Genomic DNA, 21,186 nt, shown 5'->3' on the forward strand with positions numbered 1-21,186 from the left:
CTTTGATACTGAAAGAGGTAGCAATGATAAGTTGTCTTTTATTATTTTAGGCATTTCTCCACATTTATTGATGTAATGGAGACAATAGGACATGATGCAAGTATGACTCGCATTGCACTAGGGATCCCTGAACACTTGTGACATCAATGATCAATCATGAAAACACGTTTTTACTTCACAATATTTTACATCCAGTGATGATTTACAGAGGCGAGGAAAGCTTAATAGCCTCAGACATCATTCATTGCAATTGCATTGAAAAGTGAGTCAGATAGATAGATAGATAGATAGATAGATAGATAGATAGATAGATAGATAGATAGATAGATAGATAGATAGATAGATAGATAGATAGATAGATAGATAGATAGATAGATAGATAGATAGATAGATAGATGGATAGATTGAACAAAATTATAAATGCAACACTTTTGTTTTTGCCCCCATTTTTTATGAGCTGAACTCAAAGATCTTAGAATTGTCCTACAGTATGTACACAATAGGCCTATTTCTCTCAAATATTCTTCACGAATCTGTCTAAATCTGTGTTAGTGAGATAATTAGGGATGTCAATTTTCACAAATTCCCATGATTGATCGTCGTTTAAATTAACGATCAATTAATCGATTAATCCATGGGCGTCGGAACCATTGTATATGGGTGGGACAAGACCCACCCACTGTTTAAGAACAATGATATTGGACCCACTCACTTTTACATTCAGCGCATATGTCTGTTCGCTTTTCAGAGCGCCGTCAGTCAAATCCATTCCACTTGAGGAACGCCCTAATGAATTAAACTCCATTTCCGCTGAAATCGCTACATTATATTTCTCAACGAGCCGCAACTGACGTAAATAACCGCCTGTTGTACCCTTCCAGTCAAATATCGCATTGCAAACATCAATAACAGCTTTAAGTTGTCAATGTTGGCAAATGACCATGGTATCAGCGGGATAATCCATGGATAGCTGTGCATTTAATGCACGATGTGGAGGCAAAGAACAGGCCGACGTGAAGCCGAGTTTAGTTTACTTGTTTAATTAAAAGGCACCAGAATACATGAAATGGCATTTACTCCAGTAAAAAAATTCTGGAGGAGGACCCACCCACTTTTTTTTTTGCTTCCAACGCCCATGGATTAATCGTTAGCCTTAATACTGCGATATGCGTCTGCTGCAGTGGCATGGCCAACAAATTCTGCTCAAAACGCGATGTTCCTCACCAAATGAATGAGAATGGTTTTTAATCTAAATAAAGGGCTAGTAGGATTGTAAAATGTTTCGATGTGATTGATCATTTAATAAAATTAATTATTTAATAATCAAATATAATGACTACTACTAATACAACGCGTCACCAACGCCGCCTCAGACGCGTGCAGAATGTGTGACTGTGGACGTGCTCTCCCTGAACATCGCACTGAAGACGGCAACTAAACCCAATGCAACTAAACCCAATGCATTCACAACTATTTAATACAATAGTGTGCTCATGTAATGTAATATGTCAGTCCCACGTTATTCATCATTATTATTAGTCGTGCATTTCTGTTTGAGCTGCGCGAGCTGAATGAAGGCTACCATTAAACTGGAGCACTTAGTTTGCTAGCGCGTTATTTAACTCAAAGAAACGCATCCTATATAAAACTAATCAGATATATTCAAAATAAACATAATATTACAAATTATTTCTGCACAAAATGACGCAAATGCACAAGAGAACTTGAACTAAGTTACGTGCCATTCATTCAGAATGACTCATGTTGTGGACGCTCTCTTACTGGAGCAACGCGGCACGGCAACTAAACTCAAATAATGCACAATGTGTTATTACAATATTGTTCTCTTTATAATGTTATGTAATATGACAGTCCTCCCAATAGTCATTATTAGTCGTGCAGTGCCGTAGCTGCGCGCGCTGAAGCTGATCACGCACACCACAGCGTTTATTCAAGGGATGCATCCAATATAAGATAAATCAGAAATAGATAGACATACACAAAATAAACACAATATTACAACTTACATTTGCACAAAACAAAAGGCTGCGAATGAACATGCAAACTTATAGTCATAATGAAGATGTAAAACGGTCCCAAATATAACGCGCTCGCTTTGTTTCGCGCTTGAGCAGCACGCATGAACCTGCTTAATCGAGATCGAGAAGTTGTATCGATTAAATGTATTATCGACAATTAATCGATCGTCTATTAATCGTTGACATCCCTAGAGATAATCCATCCACCTCACAGGTGTGGCATATCAAGATGCTGATTAGACAGCATCATTATTGCACAGGTGTGCCTTAGGCTGGCCACAATAAAAGGGCACTTTCTGACAAGCTGTGCATAAAATAATCGCAACCTTTGCCAAATCGCGTGCAGTTTCATTGTGATTAATCGTGCAGCCCTGATAGATAGATAGATAGATAGATAGATAGATAGATAGATAGATAGATAGATAGATAGATAGATAGATAGATAGATAGATAGATAGATAGATAGATAGATAGATAGATAGATAGATAGATAGATCTATTTCTCTTCTAAACTTGATTTCTTTGTGCTTTCAATTAATGTAATTCTCTAAAATGTGCAATCGACTACATTGAATTATTTAGGGTGAATGTGAACCAATCAAGCACTTGAAAATGATTTTTGCTGAAACTGTAGTTCCCAGCATGCTTTGATTGGCTTTTAATTAGGAGACTCAAAATGTTGAAATTAAGTGTTATTTTATGTGTTTTTGAGCTAGACGAGAAAAGGGGGAGACTTGGTAGTGTTTAACAGTGTTTAATGTTCAATTATGTTTGAATTATTAGAACTGTTTTAATCTCCATTGTGGAGAAGAGTGGAGCATTTGCTCGCGGACTGGTACAGTGCATGTTATTTCTGCTTTGCTCAAGTAATGCTTAGCACGTAGCATGATAATATGTGCTATTGCTAACTAATATTTTCTTAACTAGCAAGTTCAATCTTATTATTCAGTCATGTGACAAAAGTATTTAAAATTAAAATTAATTAATTCTGTCAGGGAACCTATACAATCACTTTGATTCTACTTAATTGGGTCTTATAAAAATGACTTAATTCCATAATGTTGAAATTACGTGAACAAATTATGTTTGTTTAACTTATCTGATTCATGTGGGACTGATTTACATGATTAAATAATGTAAATCCAACACACTTTTTTCAGTGTAGAATATACAGTTTGTGTCGGCTTATATAAGGCTTCCACAAAAATATTGTTTTCGACAGACTGAAGACAGAGTAATGATGCTGAAAATTCAGCTTTGCATCACAGGAATAAATTACATTTGAAAATATATTAAAATTTCCAACGGCTTCTTTAAATTGCAATAATATTTCACAATATTACAGTTTTTACTGTATTTTTTATCAAATAAAGAGACTTTCAAAAGCATTTTAAAAAGCCCACCCCTAAACTTTTGAACGGTGCATGTATGGTAAATATACCTGTATGTGGTGCAAATGTAAATGTAGTTTCCCCAGTAACAGGAAGACACTTTCCTATTCAAACTCCAGCCTATATATAGAGCTGAATGTGGAGGAACTGCATTTCCATTTGCACCACATTTACCTATTATGAACTCTTAGCATGTCCAGAGTGCACGTCTGCACACCCTTCAGCAAAAATCCAGCTCATGATGTGCTTATTTGTCCATTTATAATAATTCTCAGTAAATTGTTCACCTGTGAATCTTGTGCTCTAAAAAAGGACTTTCGCATTGATGGTTTTACGTCTAAGGAAGCATTTACACAATGGATGGTCTCTGTTGGAAAGATGACAATAATGCGTTTTTTTCATCTGAATGAAAAATACTGGAACAAATTGTAAATAAACAGAAGTGTTGAATTGTTTAAATTTGCCTGTGAAGCTTTATTTGCATTCTGGTGGAGAGTCAATAGTAGAGCAAAAAATTGACTTAAATGGGGAAAGATGTACTACAATGACAGAAAACACAACAGATGCCTAAACAACCTCTTTAATAACAACTTTGTCCTCTACTATAATGGATTATTGCATCTGTGCCTTTTAATGTTATTCCACAGTTCTTCGGTCTGGGAAGAGAATGTTTTGATTTAATTACAACAATGACTCTTAAGCTATTATAGGGTGTAATTAAGAGCCCTGCAACATTATGTCTCTCTTTTGCTGTCTAATTGCCGTTCTAGGCCTTAATTCGCCAACAGAAGGTGGTGGTGTGTGTTGAATCTAGCGTGTTGAGAAAGAAATAAAGGCTGGAGTTTGTAGATGTGCATTAATCATTAGGAATATCAGTAGTTGCACATAGACTGAATCCTTCAATGAGCCCCAGGGCTTTTTTTTTCTCCAATATTGCAGCGGTGAGTCCAAACTTAGACTCGGAGTATTGATTCGTAAGACTGCTTCAGCTCTGGCCACATTGCTCATTGTAAATTATACTCAGGCTGTCTATTCTTGAGCTATTGTTGTATAACCGGTTGAGCCCTGCGTGGCAGTGGCAGATAAAACAAAGATTATTTACCTGAGGTGGGATAATTTCCTCTTTATGAGGGAAATGGCCTTTAGTGAGAGAGTACATGGTGGGCTTCCCTTTATTGGCGTTGTGGCAGCCCATAACGTCTAGACCTCTGAGTTTTTGTAGTGGCTCTCTGACAAAGATATTGATTGAGGTTTTTAGGAATTCAATGTGTGTATAACCGCTTGCGTCTAATAATTTCTTGGCCGGGATTCATTCTGTATACATCAAATCTGATTTACTGGAAGCCATCAGCCTTGTTTAAAATAAATGTAACCCTCATAAATGCAGGAGACGGTAACATATAAATCATTGAGGCTTATGCAATTAGTGTTGTTTTGTCCAGGTCGCTGACGTTCCAGAAGAACAGCTGCTGGTGGCCGTGTTTCCTGGCATCCCGACTGCCGCGGAACTCTTCCTGCTTCCTCCCGGGAACCAATCGGATGGCAGGAAACGGACAGAGGAGGATCTGGAGCAGGTTAGACGTGATCTGATGGAAATTCTACGGTTTCACATTAATGGTCAAGGTTGAAATGGGCTTGAGAATGATGGACCTTTATCAGAATAAAAGAACAGCTTCTACCTGGGGCTACAATGAAAGTTATTGTCACCGCATAAAGGAGACGATGTGTCAAAAATATCCCCTAAGGGGATTGTATGACATTTTTACCTATTATCTTTCACTTTAAATGCAAAATTATCTCAGTGATAATAGCAGAAATACTAGTGTCTAATTATGCTTACATGACAAGGACATTTACAGTAGGGACTTCTCAATTTAAGACGTTAAAATGTTTATTAGCAGTGATTTTTAAAGCATTATACTGTAACTATAGTTATGGTATCAGATCATTTAATTTTACAATAGTAAATAACACAAGCATAACAATTTCTGCAGTAACATTTATATTTGTTTTACATAATATTTTCTAAAATATTTTGAAATAAATTATTTAATAATAAATTGATAATAAAATTAGAAATAAACAGATGTATACTTAAAATAGCAAGTTCCGTATTTTGTAGTCCTATTATGCATTTTCAGTGCATTTTTAAAAATGCAATGATTTTTTAAAATCATGAATAAAAGCAAGTAAACCAACCAACAGTGCACTCAATAGTCTGGTAAGTCTGTGCACACTGGGATACAGATATTCTCAAATAAAGACCAGGCAATGCTAATGTTACACACAGTACACACAGTGAATATGACATGGATAACATGACAGGATATAGCGCAACAGTCTGAAGTTGCTTGCTTGTGGATGAGTGTCACACTGCAGTTGATCAAAATTTTATATTAGACATTACATTGTGCATCTTCTCCTTAGTAATGTCTAAGTAGGATCTGTATTTGATACACACAAGATGGCAGAATCCTGTTTATAGAGGCATATATGGGCTATTATCTACTACCGAACATGAAGCACGGATTTTATCTTATTTAATCCACCCTAGAACACCTTAGCAACTGCATACATGCAAAAAACCACATAGCAAGCGACACTCACATTTTCTGAAGTCTGTATATAACCGTTCTGAATGCTGTTTTCTTTTCCTAGATATCAGAAATCCTGGTCAATGCATTGAATCAGATCTCGCTGGAGTTCGAGTTGAAACCTGGCTCCCGGGTCATCGTTTACATCACGCAATTAACTTTAGGTAACGAACTGTTGAAAACATATTCTTTGTTGCTATTTCGGCATGATTTAGTTGATGACTGAAGTGTGCGACTGCTTTTATTTGATTACCTCAGTGGTATTTCAGTTGATCTCCCTCTCTAGCCTCTGTTGGGTGCCATATACTGTTCCCTAGAGTAATTTTGTTGATTGCTTTCTTGAGACCAGAAGCTTGTCAGCACTATAAATTGTTGAAAGATTGGGCTTTTATGCTCCACTAGTGATGCTGAAAGCCTTATGGAAGATAATTGGATAATTGCTCTCCAGCAATCATGGCTTGCAAGATCTTCTCACATTCAAAGTTGAAAAAAAAAGTCTCCCCTGAATAGAAGTTGGTTTTCTGGTGTTTTGTTTTATTTGGCCAGCTTTGAATAAGATTTTGAAAAAAAAAAAAGATTGAACTTGTTGCAAAACACTGTAACCAACATTTTGTGCAATTTGATTCAAAATCACTCATAAAGAATCTCAATCTTGATATTCAGTTCAGTTCATTGAATCATTCACTCACTTACTCACTGAACTGTAAGTCCGTATGATTGTCATTAAATCAGTTTAATTAGTGACTCATTGTTCATAGCATGGGCTGCGTTTCCCGATAACGTTGTCTCTTAGCGCGCTACGAAGACTCTTAAGGTATAACTTAACTAAAGGTATACCATTTTTAGGTGTGTTCCCCGAACCATACCTTAGGAAACTGCTTAAGATGTACCTTCTTACGTGCGACGTTACCTGGCGCTGTCCGTGGCGATGGTGCTGAATCTGTTGATATCGATGACTCGAGAATCAATTACTCTCTCGTGCAGGGGCTAATTCACTACATTATGTGAGAAAGCGGTGTTCTTTATTAAAGAAGCAATAGGGGTTATGCGGAGCGCCCAGCGTTCGAACCGGAAAACGGGTATAAGCATTTCCGCTTTTCACTTCCGCAGCGGTATTTGATCTCTGAGGTGCGGTGATCTCTGAGGTAACTGTTAATTTTCTGTAAATTTTTGCTTATTATAATAACATTCTAATTTCTGATCAAACTTTAGAGTAAAAAAGAAAAAGAAAAAAAAAAGCGCAAAACTTAAATCCTTTGTCTAATAGAGTACTCGGGGCTCTGGACGTCCGTTTGGCAATACGGTGTACATAGGAAATTGATAGTATGGGTAGCTCCTGTAAACACAGGCTATAAAAGGTCGCTACGCTGTGTTTACCTCAGTAGCTGACAGCCGGAAGTAGTTATACCCGTTTTGTAGAATGTTGCGCATAACCCGTATTCAGAAATAGTTGAAATTGTATTTATGCTCATGGGATATTATAAAAAATCGAACAGCGTGAGGGAGCGCAATAATGACAGAATTTTAGCAGGTTTTTTTGCCGTAAAGCAATTTGTTACATTTGAGACCTGATATCACACGATACTTCCTGATGAGGCGGCGGCCCGCTGGCCCAAAGTTGCAAGGGTGGTTTTTCCGCTCACAGGTGATAGGGGGGTGCGAGACAACCACCATTCAACCCGAAAAAAGTAATATAACCATTCCAATGACTCCGAAACTGTTCAGTTAAGGTAAAAAACCTGCATAGTTCACCTTTAAGATATGTGGATTCGGACGGCAGTTAAATTACCACACGACCTTGATGTTCGTCAAAAAACAGTAGGTAATTTGGCCGGAGATTTTTACGCGGGTTGGGTGAGGAAAATACACTGACATTATGGATTCGGACGGCAATAAAATCACCGACTTACCCCTGTAAATGTTTAGAATACCGTACGAGCCCATGAGAAACAATTAGCGTTCGAATAGGACTAAACTGACAGCTTTCACTGGCCTCTGAAAGCGCTCCGCAGACGACGCCGTCTTTTAGAACAACTATTCGCTGCCATAGTTTGAGCAAACTCCCCACCACAATCATTCCCTTTAAATGGACTATTAAGCCTTTAATGGTTTGCCAGCTAATGTACCTTTGGATAATATAATTAATTTAATTATAATATTATAATTAAAAATCTAACAACAATCGGTGTAATGACAATTTTATTATTTGCATGAAAACACTTAAATTAGCCTAATTGAATGTGGGTGTATTAAAACTTTTGAATTATATTCCTATAGACCTGCAACAGTGATAACCTAAAGCTAAGAGTGGTCCAGACCAACCTTCCGAACGTATGACTTACAGAAGGTATTCTTAACTAAGAGAACGTTTCGGGAAACACGTATTAACGATAAGGTACAGCTTAAGTTGTAACTTATGAACAACGTAGCGTTATGAAGGTTTCATGAAACGCAGCCATCCTTTAGGCAAAAATTATTCATATTCAGAACTTGGTATTTCATTTAATAGTGTTGTTTTTCGTGTTGTTTATTCACTAAGGAATATTTCAGGTAACAAATTAACTGAAATCGCTTCCTATAGCTAAACTGGAGTAATATGTAGGGCCCTGTGATTTTTGGCATGGAGAAACCATGGCTGGATTTGTGGATTCCAGTCATTAAAATGGATATACTGTATAAGAATGCCACCAAATTGGATTCATAAATCAAAAATTAGGCTTGTACAATTAATCAAATTCAAATTGCAATATGGAGGCCATCTGTGATTATTAAACTGCTGTTTAAATATAAAGTCTGCATGTTCTGCACGTCTCAGAATGAATGAGTGAACTTGAAATTATGACAGAAATATATTACCTTCATTATAGCGTAGCAACAGGCATGTGTTTGATTCCTTGGAAACACACATAAAAACACTGTAATCATTTTTGGATAAAACTAAACATGGGCCAAATGAATAAATAATTTGAATTGGAAGTTGAAAGTTGGAACCAGAATCCCAAATAAAAATATGTCTGGCATGCTTTTACTGAATTATTTCTAATTTAGCCTATATTCATCATCTTGTACTCCGCCATGTGCCACATATACCTTTACTATTCTGTGTCACAACTAGGCCAGCCATGTGATAATGGTTACTCATTTCTTGTAGCGATAATAGCATTGAGTAGTAGAGAATGAACGCTCTCTTACTGTGACTCATGGTCTGAGCTATTAACCATTTTTACAGCAAAACATTGGCCGCCTCCTTTGCCCATTTCTTTTCCCGTTTTCATAGCCAAAGTTCTGGAAAGCATTCAAGATTCTTTCGGAAAGGTCAGAGGATTCATGGAGCTATCTTTCAACAGCACAGTCACGGGGGAAATATACAGTCAGTGGGTGTAAAGCACCCATGAACAATTTTGAAGGGATGCCAACAATTGGCAGAAGTCCCTCTGAGAGAGTGGAAGAAGTTTTGTGGAAATTGTCACAGGAGATGCGATTCAAGTTCAGTTCTTTACCTCACTTGTGATGAAAGGTCTTAGATCTGCATGAATTGCCATTTTTAGACTGGTACATTTTGTTCTGAAACGGATATTGTTCAGACGATATTGTTATTCGACAAAATTAGCTGTGAATCCTCTTGCAAATATTGTGCTGTTGAAATTATATTAAAGGTAAGGCCAAAAGAAATTAGTATCTTACATCATCTGCCTCGGATAAGTGCTCTGACTTTCATAGGTTTTCATTAATATGATTCAAGTGTCATATCCTCAGAGAAAATAGATACTGAATCGGTTTTAGCAGTATGTCTTTTAAAAGCTGTTAGTGTGTAGTTTCTATGCCACTTACATCACCAGGAGGTTTTGTTTTCAAGGTCATTTCTCGAACAATTCCCATCCGCCACTGGTCAAACCATCGGATAGTGCAGTCCCAAACTCACACTATTGGTCGAGACAATGTTGATGGGTTGGGATGCTAAAACACAGCAATGTTTTGAAAGCAAATTATTCTCTGAATATTAAGCTGGAATAGGAGAAAGCATTTTAATATTTACACAAAAATTACATTCTTCATATTTAAAGGGATATTATATATCCCCTTAAGTGTCACCCCCTTTTTTTTAATAGACGTGAAAATGCACATTTCGAACTTAAATGGTTGTAATTCAAGAATGCTTTGTAATATAATAGATGTAAGATTGGTCTTGTTTTTAAGAAGACATTTGGCAGATTTTTGTAGAAGTTAAATTAAGAAAGTTAAACAGAAAAAAAAGTTATTGAAGTTTGAGTTTATGAAAATGTGCAATGTTAAACATGTAATTATTCATATTTTGTATAAAATATATATTTTCAAAACCTGGATGACTCTAAAAATGCAAAAAAAAATCAAAGCCAAAAATCTGAACAAGTTGTGTTTCAAATTGTAGGTTGATATCTCAAAAAGTAAGCTTTCAGTGAGATTTTGTTTGGGCGCAGTACCAAACTTTTTCACTAGTTGACATTACTGCCCATATAAAGGCACCTCCATTTCCATATGTTGTTTGAGTGATCTGATCTGAACCATTATTTTTACAATTTTCATACAATTTATGAACTAGACATCCTATTCAGAAGTAGTATTGGAAGTTTGGCAGATTTTGAAATGAATTTAACCTCTAAGAAACAAAAATAACACATATGTGCATTATAGCTCACTGCCACATCACAAATGGTGAATCTATTCTTTTTTTCTTTATATTTAAAACATTTTCAGACATTTTTTTCTAAAAGAATTGGATGGATGCTATCTTTTGAACTCTTGGCATGAAAACAAACTGAGGTTTCTATCATTCTTTCATGATTTTTCATGTTCATCACTATTTCAAAATAAAGGTCTGAACACGCCTTCGGAGTATGAAAATATTCTTGTTGCAGATTGATAAATTACGCTCCTCTGTAATTTATTTTGAAAGTCAGTCACCAAATATTTAAACTAGAGATTGTAAGCTTTCAAATGATATATAGTTTGTCAAGATTAGTTTAGATTTAGTATAGGATATTACTATTTTAAATATGTAATGGCTGTGCCAATATAAGGGGATATATACAGTAATAGAGTAAATTATATATAATAAGTTATATTAAAAGAGTTATAAAAGATTAGAAAATATACACTACTGTAAAAATGTTCTGGGGTCAGTAAGATTTCTCTTAGAAGTCAGAAATAATTCTAATATTTAGATTTTCTGCTCTAAGAAACATTTCTTATTATTATCAATGTTGAAACCGTGGTGTTTTCGACAGACTTATTATTATCAATGTCGTGGTGTTTAATATTTTTGTTGAAACCATGATAGTTTTTTCTTTGATGAATAGAAAGTAGAAAAGAACACCATTTATTTGAAATAAAAAAAAGTAAAAAAGTTTTACTGTCAATTTTGATCAATTTAATGTGTCTTAGCTTAATACAAATATTAAACAAGAAAGAAAAAACAACAACAATAGAATTGTACATATAAAGCAATATCTGGAAGATATATGAGGGTTTCTTTTTTTCTTATAAAAACTCTATAATTAACTATTGTTGTTGTCTTTGTCGCAGCTCCTCTGGTTGACTCCATCCCGAGACACAGCAGTTCTGCAATGCTGATGCTTCTGTCGGTGGTGTTTTTGGGCTTAGCTGTATTTCTCATCTACAAATTTAAGAGGTATATCCATGCAAACAGTTTTTATATCACACATTCCTTTTACCAGGACTCCAGCTATTGAACTTCATTTCTTTTCATGCACACCATAGTTCTCGTTTCTGTTTATCTATATATAAAGATAAAGTAAGATTTGATGGGACGGTATCAGGAGCGACTTTCCTTTGCATCAGGCAGTGCTATTTTTACTCATGATAGTTGTGAGATCTAGTTATTAGTTTGCATATGGTAGAAACATTTTTGAAAAAAAAAAAAAAAAACCTTACTGTGAAAGTGCAGGAAAATATCAATGGATTGTTTAATATGCAGCTGTGGTTCCTCTACTGGAAAACTGTTTTGTAATGCTTTGAATAATTTATTTGGTCTCAAAATAATTCAAATGGAAAAGACTCAGGGAAATGTTGAAACAATCATTAATAATGGATATAATTTTTCACCCCCCAAGTAATTTAAAAAGGAAGCATATTTATGGAAATGTTACACTTGGAAAAACAAAGCAATTAGCTTACAAAATTAATAGTAATTTGAAGAGGAAAAAATGGGGTGGGGGGGACATTTCTAATTCATAAAAATGAAAAGTGAGCTTAGAAAATGGCAAACACATTACAGTCTGGTTTGCGTGTTGGAAAAGTACACCATGAAATTTGGGGGAATTACTAATACATTGCTGTAATTTTTTCCGGGTTGTCACTGCGTTATCAAGACGATGTATTTTGCTTCTGTCTACCTCTGATTGCCTGTGCAACTTCTCCTCCAGAAGTTATTAAATATACTCTGCCATCATTATTTCAGGAATACAATGAAGGATTGCACTTGCACTCACATAGTATTTAACAACGTGTTATATTGCAGATTAAGTTGTGCCCTTACCTTGTGTTGTCATGCGTGTTATGCCAATTTGCTACTGAAATGGGCGCAAAATCAAACATATTTGTTCACATTTGTCTTTTTTGGTAATTTCATTTGATGTGATTTTGATTTCTGAATATCTGCTCAAACACAACAGATTGCAATTCCATTTGGTGCCACTAGTGGTGCACAGAAATTACACTACACCTTTTAAACACAATGTTTGTTTGTTTTTCCTAACAAAAAACTTGTGTAGAAAAATCCCCTGGATTAACATCTATGCGGAGGTAAACCATGAGAAAGAGCAGGAGATGATCAATACGGTGGGCCAGAATGACGCCACACCCAAAATCACCCTGAGTGAGTTGATGGAGAAAGAGCTGGAGGCCCGTGCCAAACGTGAGTAAAATGCTAAGAAAATCAATCAATTATTAAAAAGTTTAAGAGAAAATGCATATTTGTCTTACTGCATTGTCAAATTGCTTTTCTTTTCTTCTTGTTTTAAGCATTTTTATAACAAAGTATACATAAAAAAATAAAATAAAAATTGCCAACTGTATGTTGTTGAAAAAAATAATTGAATTAGGGTCGGCCCTAATAGTCGACGAGAAAAGGCGTAGTCTACCCAATTTTAATGAGTCGGTTAGTCACAAAAAAAATTTCCACAGGAATTGGCGAAGTCAACACGGCTGGACCATGTTGCCAGGATCAAGTTCTGTTTAGTGTGTTTGTTTCTGTCATTCTAAGTTTGACCTATGCTGTGTTGAAAATCGCTATACCCTCATTCACTATTCCCTACATTACTCCACTAATATAGTCCACTTGAAGGAGTGATTGAAAACAAGTGAGTGAATTCGGACACTGAGTGCGCCGGAAGTGCATTTGCATAGTTTGTGCCTGCCATTTAATAATCATCTGAAACTTAGCAAACTGGCAGCTTCAGTAGTAATGAAAAGGTTTATCTTGAAATCTGCCATGGAACTAGCATGTATAAACCTTGATAAAATGTTTTTATAATCAATCAAAAAGGAATTTATACCTGTGTGATATTACGCTGTACCCACGTTGGACCAGCAGTTTGGAAAATTGGGTATTCTCTAGCCGTTGAGAGTACATCAATTGTACACTCGTTATTGCGGTGCATTGTGGGATTGAATGAGTTCACTCGATAATGTCCACTATGCTTACGGACACCACTACAAATGAGTGTCCCCTCAAACAGTGGCCTATTTAGGGTATATGGATGATTTTGGACACAGCCTTAGTTTCCCGTTTTGTTTGATTAATGATCCCATTCACCTGTTGACAAAAAAAAAAAAATTTTAAAGGCAAAGCTTAGTGAACAATACCAACACTGTAAGAAAAGTTCACTTGCTGCCTTAATTTTTTAAGTGTAATTAAATTAGCTGATAACTTGATTTCAACTTAAATTAAACTGACTTAAAAACATTTAGTTGAATCTTGTACTGTATAACTTGAAATTTTAATTAAAGTAATTTAAAAATATGTGTTGCCATGACTTTTTCAGGAAACATGAATATTTGTCTTTTTCTAGCACTCTTAGGTTTAGTAGTTCTTAAGAATAAGAAGCAAGGACAGGATTTCAACTTTAGTCATTTGAGTCACAGACCTGTGTACTATTATTAAACTACTGTTGCAGTGGCGAGATTTTCCGCGACGCTCCGTTTTCCACTAAAAATATGAATCAATCAGCTTTCAGAATTACGCAGTGAAAACTATCAGAACAAAAACACCCCTTGGAATCAGGAGAGTTTATAATCTGACACGTAATGCATGCTAATGAGAACTCTCTACATTGGGCCCAAGTGTCCTTATTTCCCGAGTGGATGCTTCTGTGATCATGTAATTGCTTAATAACTGCAAATTAATATTTAATTGGTGCTGTTAAGCAGTGATTATAAAAGAGCACTGATTAAACTATAAAAGGGGTCAAATTGGGGTCAGTGTGATAACAACAACTGTGATGAATAAACATGCAACATTCGGTGCCATGCAGAAAATAAATCCTACCACTGTTTCTGTGGGTGTTTAATTGGGGGGGTGGGGGGCATTTATATTTTTTTGCTTGATTTCTTACTTAATGGTTCAGTTTCCAGCCTGCTTTACATTAATTTTCTTCACTTCACCAGTATACATTTTTAATGAGTCTAATACTAGAAAACTTTCAGTCTGTTCATTTATTGATGAGTCATATATAGTTGGGTGTATAATCAAGCATTTAGAGATAATGTGAAACGGCATTCGCTATGCATGTAACAAAACCATATATTCCACTTGAAATCATATTGAGACTTGATTGAGGTTTGAATGAATTGTGAAAAGTATGTAGGTCTGGTTTAAATCGAAGAAAAGTTGTTGCAGAGGTGGAGAAAGTTATTAAATTTAGGATTTATTCCCCCCTGAATAACATGCATAATCAACCACTTTTGTTAAAGCTGCATTCCGTAACTTTTTTGGGGTTAAAAAAAAGCAAGTACATAACCAGTCAGTGTTCAAAACTATCTGCTTCCCTTACTGGTTAGTATAGGCTATATTGCGTATGAGGATGTTTTAGATGGAGATTTTTAGCCTTTTCTCACAGCACTTGATATAATTAAACTTATCAATTTGATGGCGGATCCATCACATTCCGGTGAAAATTATTATATTGGTCATACTTCCAAAAATGTAAATCTGTGATTCCGAATGACAGTATCCACACCGGCGCGGTGACTGACAGCTGCACGTTCTCCTCAAAACATTGGATTCATCCGCGCAGTGCCGGGCCGGGGCACAACTCGCGTAAAGTGAATAATTCCGCGAATAACTGCAATTGTAGATTTCGAACAGAGATGGCGACAAAGAGGAAAAAACTACGGACTGCAGCTTTAAGGACATTTGTGAAGAAAATTGTGAATTTGTATTTGTTGAATTATGAAGGCTAATGTGTCATTTCTGTCTTTGACACGTAGGTGGAGTGATCAACACATGTGAAAGCACAAGGGAGATCCCGAACTGCACGAGTGTCTGAAAACATCAGGAAAAAAAGATGGAGGTGTATTGTAAAAATGTGTACAGAGGTATCACAATTTTAAAGGTTGACAGTTTTCCTCCTTTGCTTTTTTTGTAATTTCAAAACACTGTCATTGTTAATAGTTTTCTAAGGAGCTCTGATTTGCATGGATGTCTTGTTTGTTACGATCTGTGTGGAAAAGAAGAATAGACTTAACTACAGTACAAGTCACCGAAAACATGCTTAGGAATTGACCAACTTTTGAAATTCCAAACGGTCCGTTCTGAATATTACAGAACAAAGTGCAGACGGTGGGGGAAAAGCCACTACGCCTCTCTCAGTGCATTTCCTTTGTGCATCATCGAACTTACGCTTGTTAGTCTGAGTCAGTTTTTCAGATTAATATAAATTGTGGGGAAAAAAGTGGCTTTTAGTTTCAAAAACTGTGATTTTGTTGGGTCACAACTTATGCCAAGTTTGTTTAACTGTTCAAACTGATTTTCACACATTGTGAAGAGTGCTTTTAGTGGCTATATTAACTTAATTTTTAGGTTTTTAATCTCTTCAGTAGGTCATCTCATTTTTATATTTGTTATAACTTGAACTGAGGGAGCAAAATTGCAGCTGAGGCAACAACAACAAAAAAAGCCAACAGTGTTTAAATCCCTCTCTATGGCCCTGTTTACACCTGGTATTAAGATGCGTTTCGGTCGATCGGATCACAAGTGGACGACGCTAAATACAGGTGTAAACAGGGTCTAACACGTTTTAAGCTTGTCCACTTTCGACCACTTCCAGTTCTAGTTCAAACAGCCACAAAAGACCTCCTACTCTCCGTCTACTGACCTAATGCGTGAACATTATGGGAAGCGCGCTAGCCAGACGGGATTTAAAGTTTGACAGCTGGAGACCTAAGTTTGGTTTGAATATGAAAACAAACACACCAAGCACAATGTTCTCTCACCATTCCTGATTTCTAACACACACCCACAGCGTTCGGCGTGGTCTTGCGGCTGTCAGAGCGGAAACGAAACTGATGCTCTCCTTAAGTTTATCTGTTGTCTTAAAGCGCGTTCATATGTAAATTGCGCACGCTTATTTTGTCCATTTGATCGAAAGATCTATAACAAAAACCCATACATTTACCCACCCATAGACTCCCCTTGAAGAAATCAGGACAGAAGTGTGTGAAAGTGGACAAAAGAGACGGATTAACACAACAAGTGTAAACGGGTATGTGTCTTGTGACTTGTGATTCGATCGACCAAAATGCATCTTAATAGCAGGTGTAAAGAGGCCTATCACAGCTTTGCCTTCGTGTAAGCAATCCTGCTTTGCAATCTTCCAAATTGTTAGTCGTTGAAACGTTTCAACTTTTAATTACACATTTATCTCGCCTTTGTCTGAAGGCGGAGAGATATGGACTAAAATGTGAATTTTTCAGTCAAGAAGTGAGATACCTTCCCAAAAGCACTGTGATAAAATGTCAATTTGAAGGCAAGCTTTTTGTACTTCTATAAAGCGGGAATACTATTAAAAATCACATCTCTATGGCTAAGCTTTTATGGTTTCTTAGTTAAAAGTCCATGAAATATCAAACGTTGAGAATGTTTTGTGGAATAAATCTCTTGATATACAAACATAGACACAATAGAGCTTGATATCTTTCTTGAAAATATTATAAAACTTTAAATCTAACATACCTTCAGCTAAATGTAAGTTCCTGTAAGCTCCTCATATATATAATGTACCGTCCGTGTGCATTCCATGAAATTATTTTACATTCAGCTTGTACTTTGGACTTTTTTTTTTGTAGATAAAAAGGGGTTACATGGTCATTTTGCTTCATAAGTGAATGCCTTACAAATAAGAATGCCTTTTGAATAATGTTTATTCATCATAATCGCTGGCCATTTCGAGTTTTAAATTAATTTAAAACAGTTTAACAAACTGCCATGATTGAGTTAAGTGCTTTTTTTTTTTTTTTTTTTTTTTGCATACATTTTTAAGGTGTCTCATCTCCCAGGGATTGAAAAACCATTGAACTGTACAATAAGTCTCAAGTTTTAATTTCTCTGTATATACAGCAAGTGTATTTTCATTTCATATCCTTATACTGTAAATATAATAGAAATGAAGACTTCACTGGACGCAGTCTGCTATACGTTTCAGAGGTGTTTTACGAATTGAAACAGTGATTCATTGATGTGCTGTAGATAAACCGGTGCTGTAAATAGTTTTTTTTAATTATTATTATAATTATTCATGCATTGTACAAGACAAATAGTAAAGATGTATTGCATATGCTTCAGTGTTGCCATTCTGGATTTTGACCTCAGATTTAAAGTTGAACCTATAGAGAGAGCAGTGTTTCAGTATATGGTTAGACATTCTGTATTGGAGTTGATTGCCTGTTTCACACAAGATGAATATAATTCATGAATAAGCAGGTGGTTTCTTAGATTCCATTGTGAATGTAATTGTATAGCAATATATCAGAATATAAGGGACTTTGGCCAAAATGACTTCCCAAGCAATTTATACCTGTTCTATTCAATTAGTGACATATTACAAATCAAAACATTGTGCTTCATGTATAATCCATGCTTTATATGTTTTTAGTTTTTTTCCTGCGTGAAACAGAACAATCAAATTATTCTTAAAAATTATTTTTTTAATTATGTAAATGGATAGATGCCTCAGTATTTCTCTTTATTTAGTGCTGAATTAGTGAAGAAATTATTTGCCCTTTTTGTTGTTTTATAATCATTGTAATGAATGCATGCACCGTACGTTAATATTCTGTTTTGAAAACTTAGTCGGCTGCCTAATTTAAACAAAACCTCTGTTTTGGAACTAGGCAAATAGTGCTCCTCGCGTGAAGAGACTTGAGTCGAAATTGATTTCAATGGCGTTTGCTGTTAGCATGTTGCTAAGCTAAAAGTGATACTCTGATACTGATCATATGTTTAAAATAAAGCGCACAAACAAATATTTGGTAAAATATGATTGTCTAATTAGATTAAGCATTGACTTGTTTATATGTAAAATCAATATTGTGCCATCATGCATTCTTTCTCAATGCATTATGGGATTGCCTTCTCCATGTTAGATGCAGTGATCAGAATTTGTCCCCCAAAAAAGATTGTTTTAGAATGAATCCTTTTAGTCTTTGCCTTGGGAGCACTATGACGCCTTAAAATGATACCTAGACGGCTAACTAGGTTTTTGGAACAGATTTTATTTTATATTCTGTGTATTATGATCATCTCAGACTCTAAGTTTACTGATATACCAGCCAGACTAACCACAACCTCAACATGTTCTACGGTTCGTTCTGATTTCTATCCAATGTGACCTCATGTTTCGAATGTAGAACTTAAAGAGCTGACACACTTACTCCACCACATGGAAGCGAATTCAAAAATATTTGAAACATATTGTTCAAAAGTTTAATGTCAGTAAGATTTTCTTTATATATTTTTGTTTTTTAAGAAATTAATACATCTATTCAGCAAGATTGCATTAATTTGATCAAAAGTGACCAAAGAATCCTGAAAAAAGTGTCATGGTTTCCACAAGAATAGTATAGCTGCACAACTTTTTTCGACATTGATAATAATAGTAAATGTTTCTTGAGCTGCAAATCATCATACAGTATTAGACTGATTTCTGAAGAATCATGTGACACTGAAGACTGGAGTAATGATCCTGAAAATTCAGCTTTGCATCACAGGAATAAATTAAATTTTAATATATACAGTATATTATGTAAGCTTGTTTCTACCATGTAATACTTTTTTATTGATTTATCAGATTTTTTTCACGATTCTGACTTTTTATCTCGACATTCTGAATTTTTTCTCAGAATTACGAGATATAAACTCACAATTGCGAGAAATAATCAGAATTGCAATTAAAAAAAAAATTTAACACAACTCTGACTCCTTTTAGAGATATAAACTCGCAATTACAAGAAAAAAAGTCGGAATTGCGAGATAAAAAGTGGCAATTATTATTTTGAAACAAAATCAGTGGCAGAAACAAGCTTCCATAGTGTATAAATTGTATTACATAATATTACTATTTTAGCCAAATCAATGCAGTCTTGATGAGCATAAGATACTGTCTTTAAATTTATTTAAAAAAAAATGTACAATCCCAAACTTTTTAACTTTTTTTTTACGGTTTTAACGTTACCATGGTGTCTTTAACAGCTCTAGAGCTGCTGAAAACAGCTTTGCATTTGTAAACGTGAGCATAGTCTCCGCAGATGCTAGTTATGCTTAACACGCTTCCCCCTCCATAAAGAAACTTAAAACGGGCCACAGAGACTCATTTAATTCATGATGTCTGTGAAGTCCAAAGCAGTGCGACATGAAACAGTGTTTTACCCTTAATCTCCACTTCTCAGAGCCTCTACAGTGTGCTGAAGTCAGCATGCAATTACAGTAGCACGGGCCTCGAGTCGAGGGAACTGGTACTTTACCATCCTGTCGCGGTCTCTCATTAACACTCGCATGTTCATCTCACCGCGCCGCCGCATTATCTTTACAATCTCGCTCTAATATCAACATTGATTTTTTTTTTTTTTATTACTCATTGTTGCTTATATCTTTAGTCCTCCACTCACGTAAATCTGTGTTCTTACGAGGCACAAAGCCGAAGATCTATAAGACGTAACGCTAATTTGGTTACACTTTATTTTAAGGTTGTCAGTATTACAGTGTAATTATTCATTTAAGTACTGAGTAATAATAATTAACTATATAATACTATAGGGTTAGGATGAGGGTTTGGTTTAGGGTTAATTTCATACATAATTTATACCAGTGTGTAACAATGCCTCTGTAATAGTGTTACCGCTCATTTTTCCCCAGTTAAATCGTTTTTGTCCTTACCATCCATCCCAAGTTACAAGTATCAAGGCTTTTTGTTGTTTCCTTAGGTTGACAAAGTTTTCTTAAAAATGTGCAGATCTATCAATTCATTTTGAACATTTTCACAATGTTAAATATGATATTTGCACTGCACTGATCTTATTGGTCCAAAACTCAGCTCCACAACTATATGTCAAACAAGAACATGTTCTGATTGGCTGTGATTGTGTATGGTCATGCACATCATCACAGCCTTCGGTGTAAAAGTTCTGGTTAGTCTGGAGAGCCGAGCAGGTCAGTGAGACTCTCTTGCTGATGTTGGAAAGTACTTGCGGATGTTTAACTACTCTTTTCTTTTTCGCTTATTTATTTATTGCCATTCTGTGCTAATGAGCCCTCTCTCATTCAGTGGAGTTGTGTCATATCCATCAGGTTTTATTTGCTGTTCCGACACTCTCTTTGTGATATGAATCATAACTTTGTATCAATAACGACACTGTAGGCATTAAAGCAAAATGAAGCTGGTTGAAAAGAAACTCGCCATACGATTTACGTGTGATAGAAAACCAGTAATGTTTTGACGAGCAAATAATTGTAATCTCCCGTCGCACAAAATCTACAGCTGCATGACTCATGGTTATTGTTACATCTTTATTTCGATATTTCTATGGAAAACTATTGTCATTTTGGAATCGTTTCAAATAAATGTATTTTTGTACATCAGATGCGGTTTCCTGTCTGTGATATTTTCCCGA

The 21,186-nt window shown here is 35.5% G+C and overlaps 1 protein-coding gene across 1 annotated transcript in view; it reads left to right on the forward strand.

The window, feature by feature from the left end:
* Nucleotides 1-19,688, forward strand: part of sorcs3a (sortilin related VPS10 domain containing receptor 3a) — a 124,161-nt gene extending 104,473 nt beyond the window's left edge. The window contains exons 22-26 of the mRNA XM_079616912.1: nucleotides 4,873-5,004; nucleotides 6,089-6,188; nucleotides 11,587-11,692; nucleotides 12,795-12,937; nucleotides 15,511-19,688. Of these exons, the coding sequence (XP_079473038.1) occupies nucleotides 4,873-5,004; nucleotides 6,089-6,188; nucleotides 11,587-11,692; nucleotides 12,795-12,937; nucleotides 15,511-15,569 (540 nt within the window). The 3' untranslated portion in view covers nucleotides 15,570-19,688. The remainder of the gene's footprint in view (nucleotides 1-4,872; nucleotides 5,005-6,088; nucleotides 6,189-11,586; nucleotides 11,693-12,794; nucleotides 12,938-15,510) is intronic.
* The last annotated feature ends 1,498 nt before the right edge of the window (nucleotides 19,689-21,186 follow it).

This window comes from Phoxinus phoxinus, assembly GCF_949152265.1.
Source record: "Phoxinus phoxinus genome assembly, chromosome: 6".
NCBI lineage: Eukaryota > Metazoa > Chordata > Actinopteri > Cypriniformes > Leuciscidae > Phoxinus > Phoxinus phoxinus.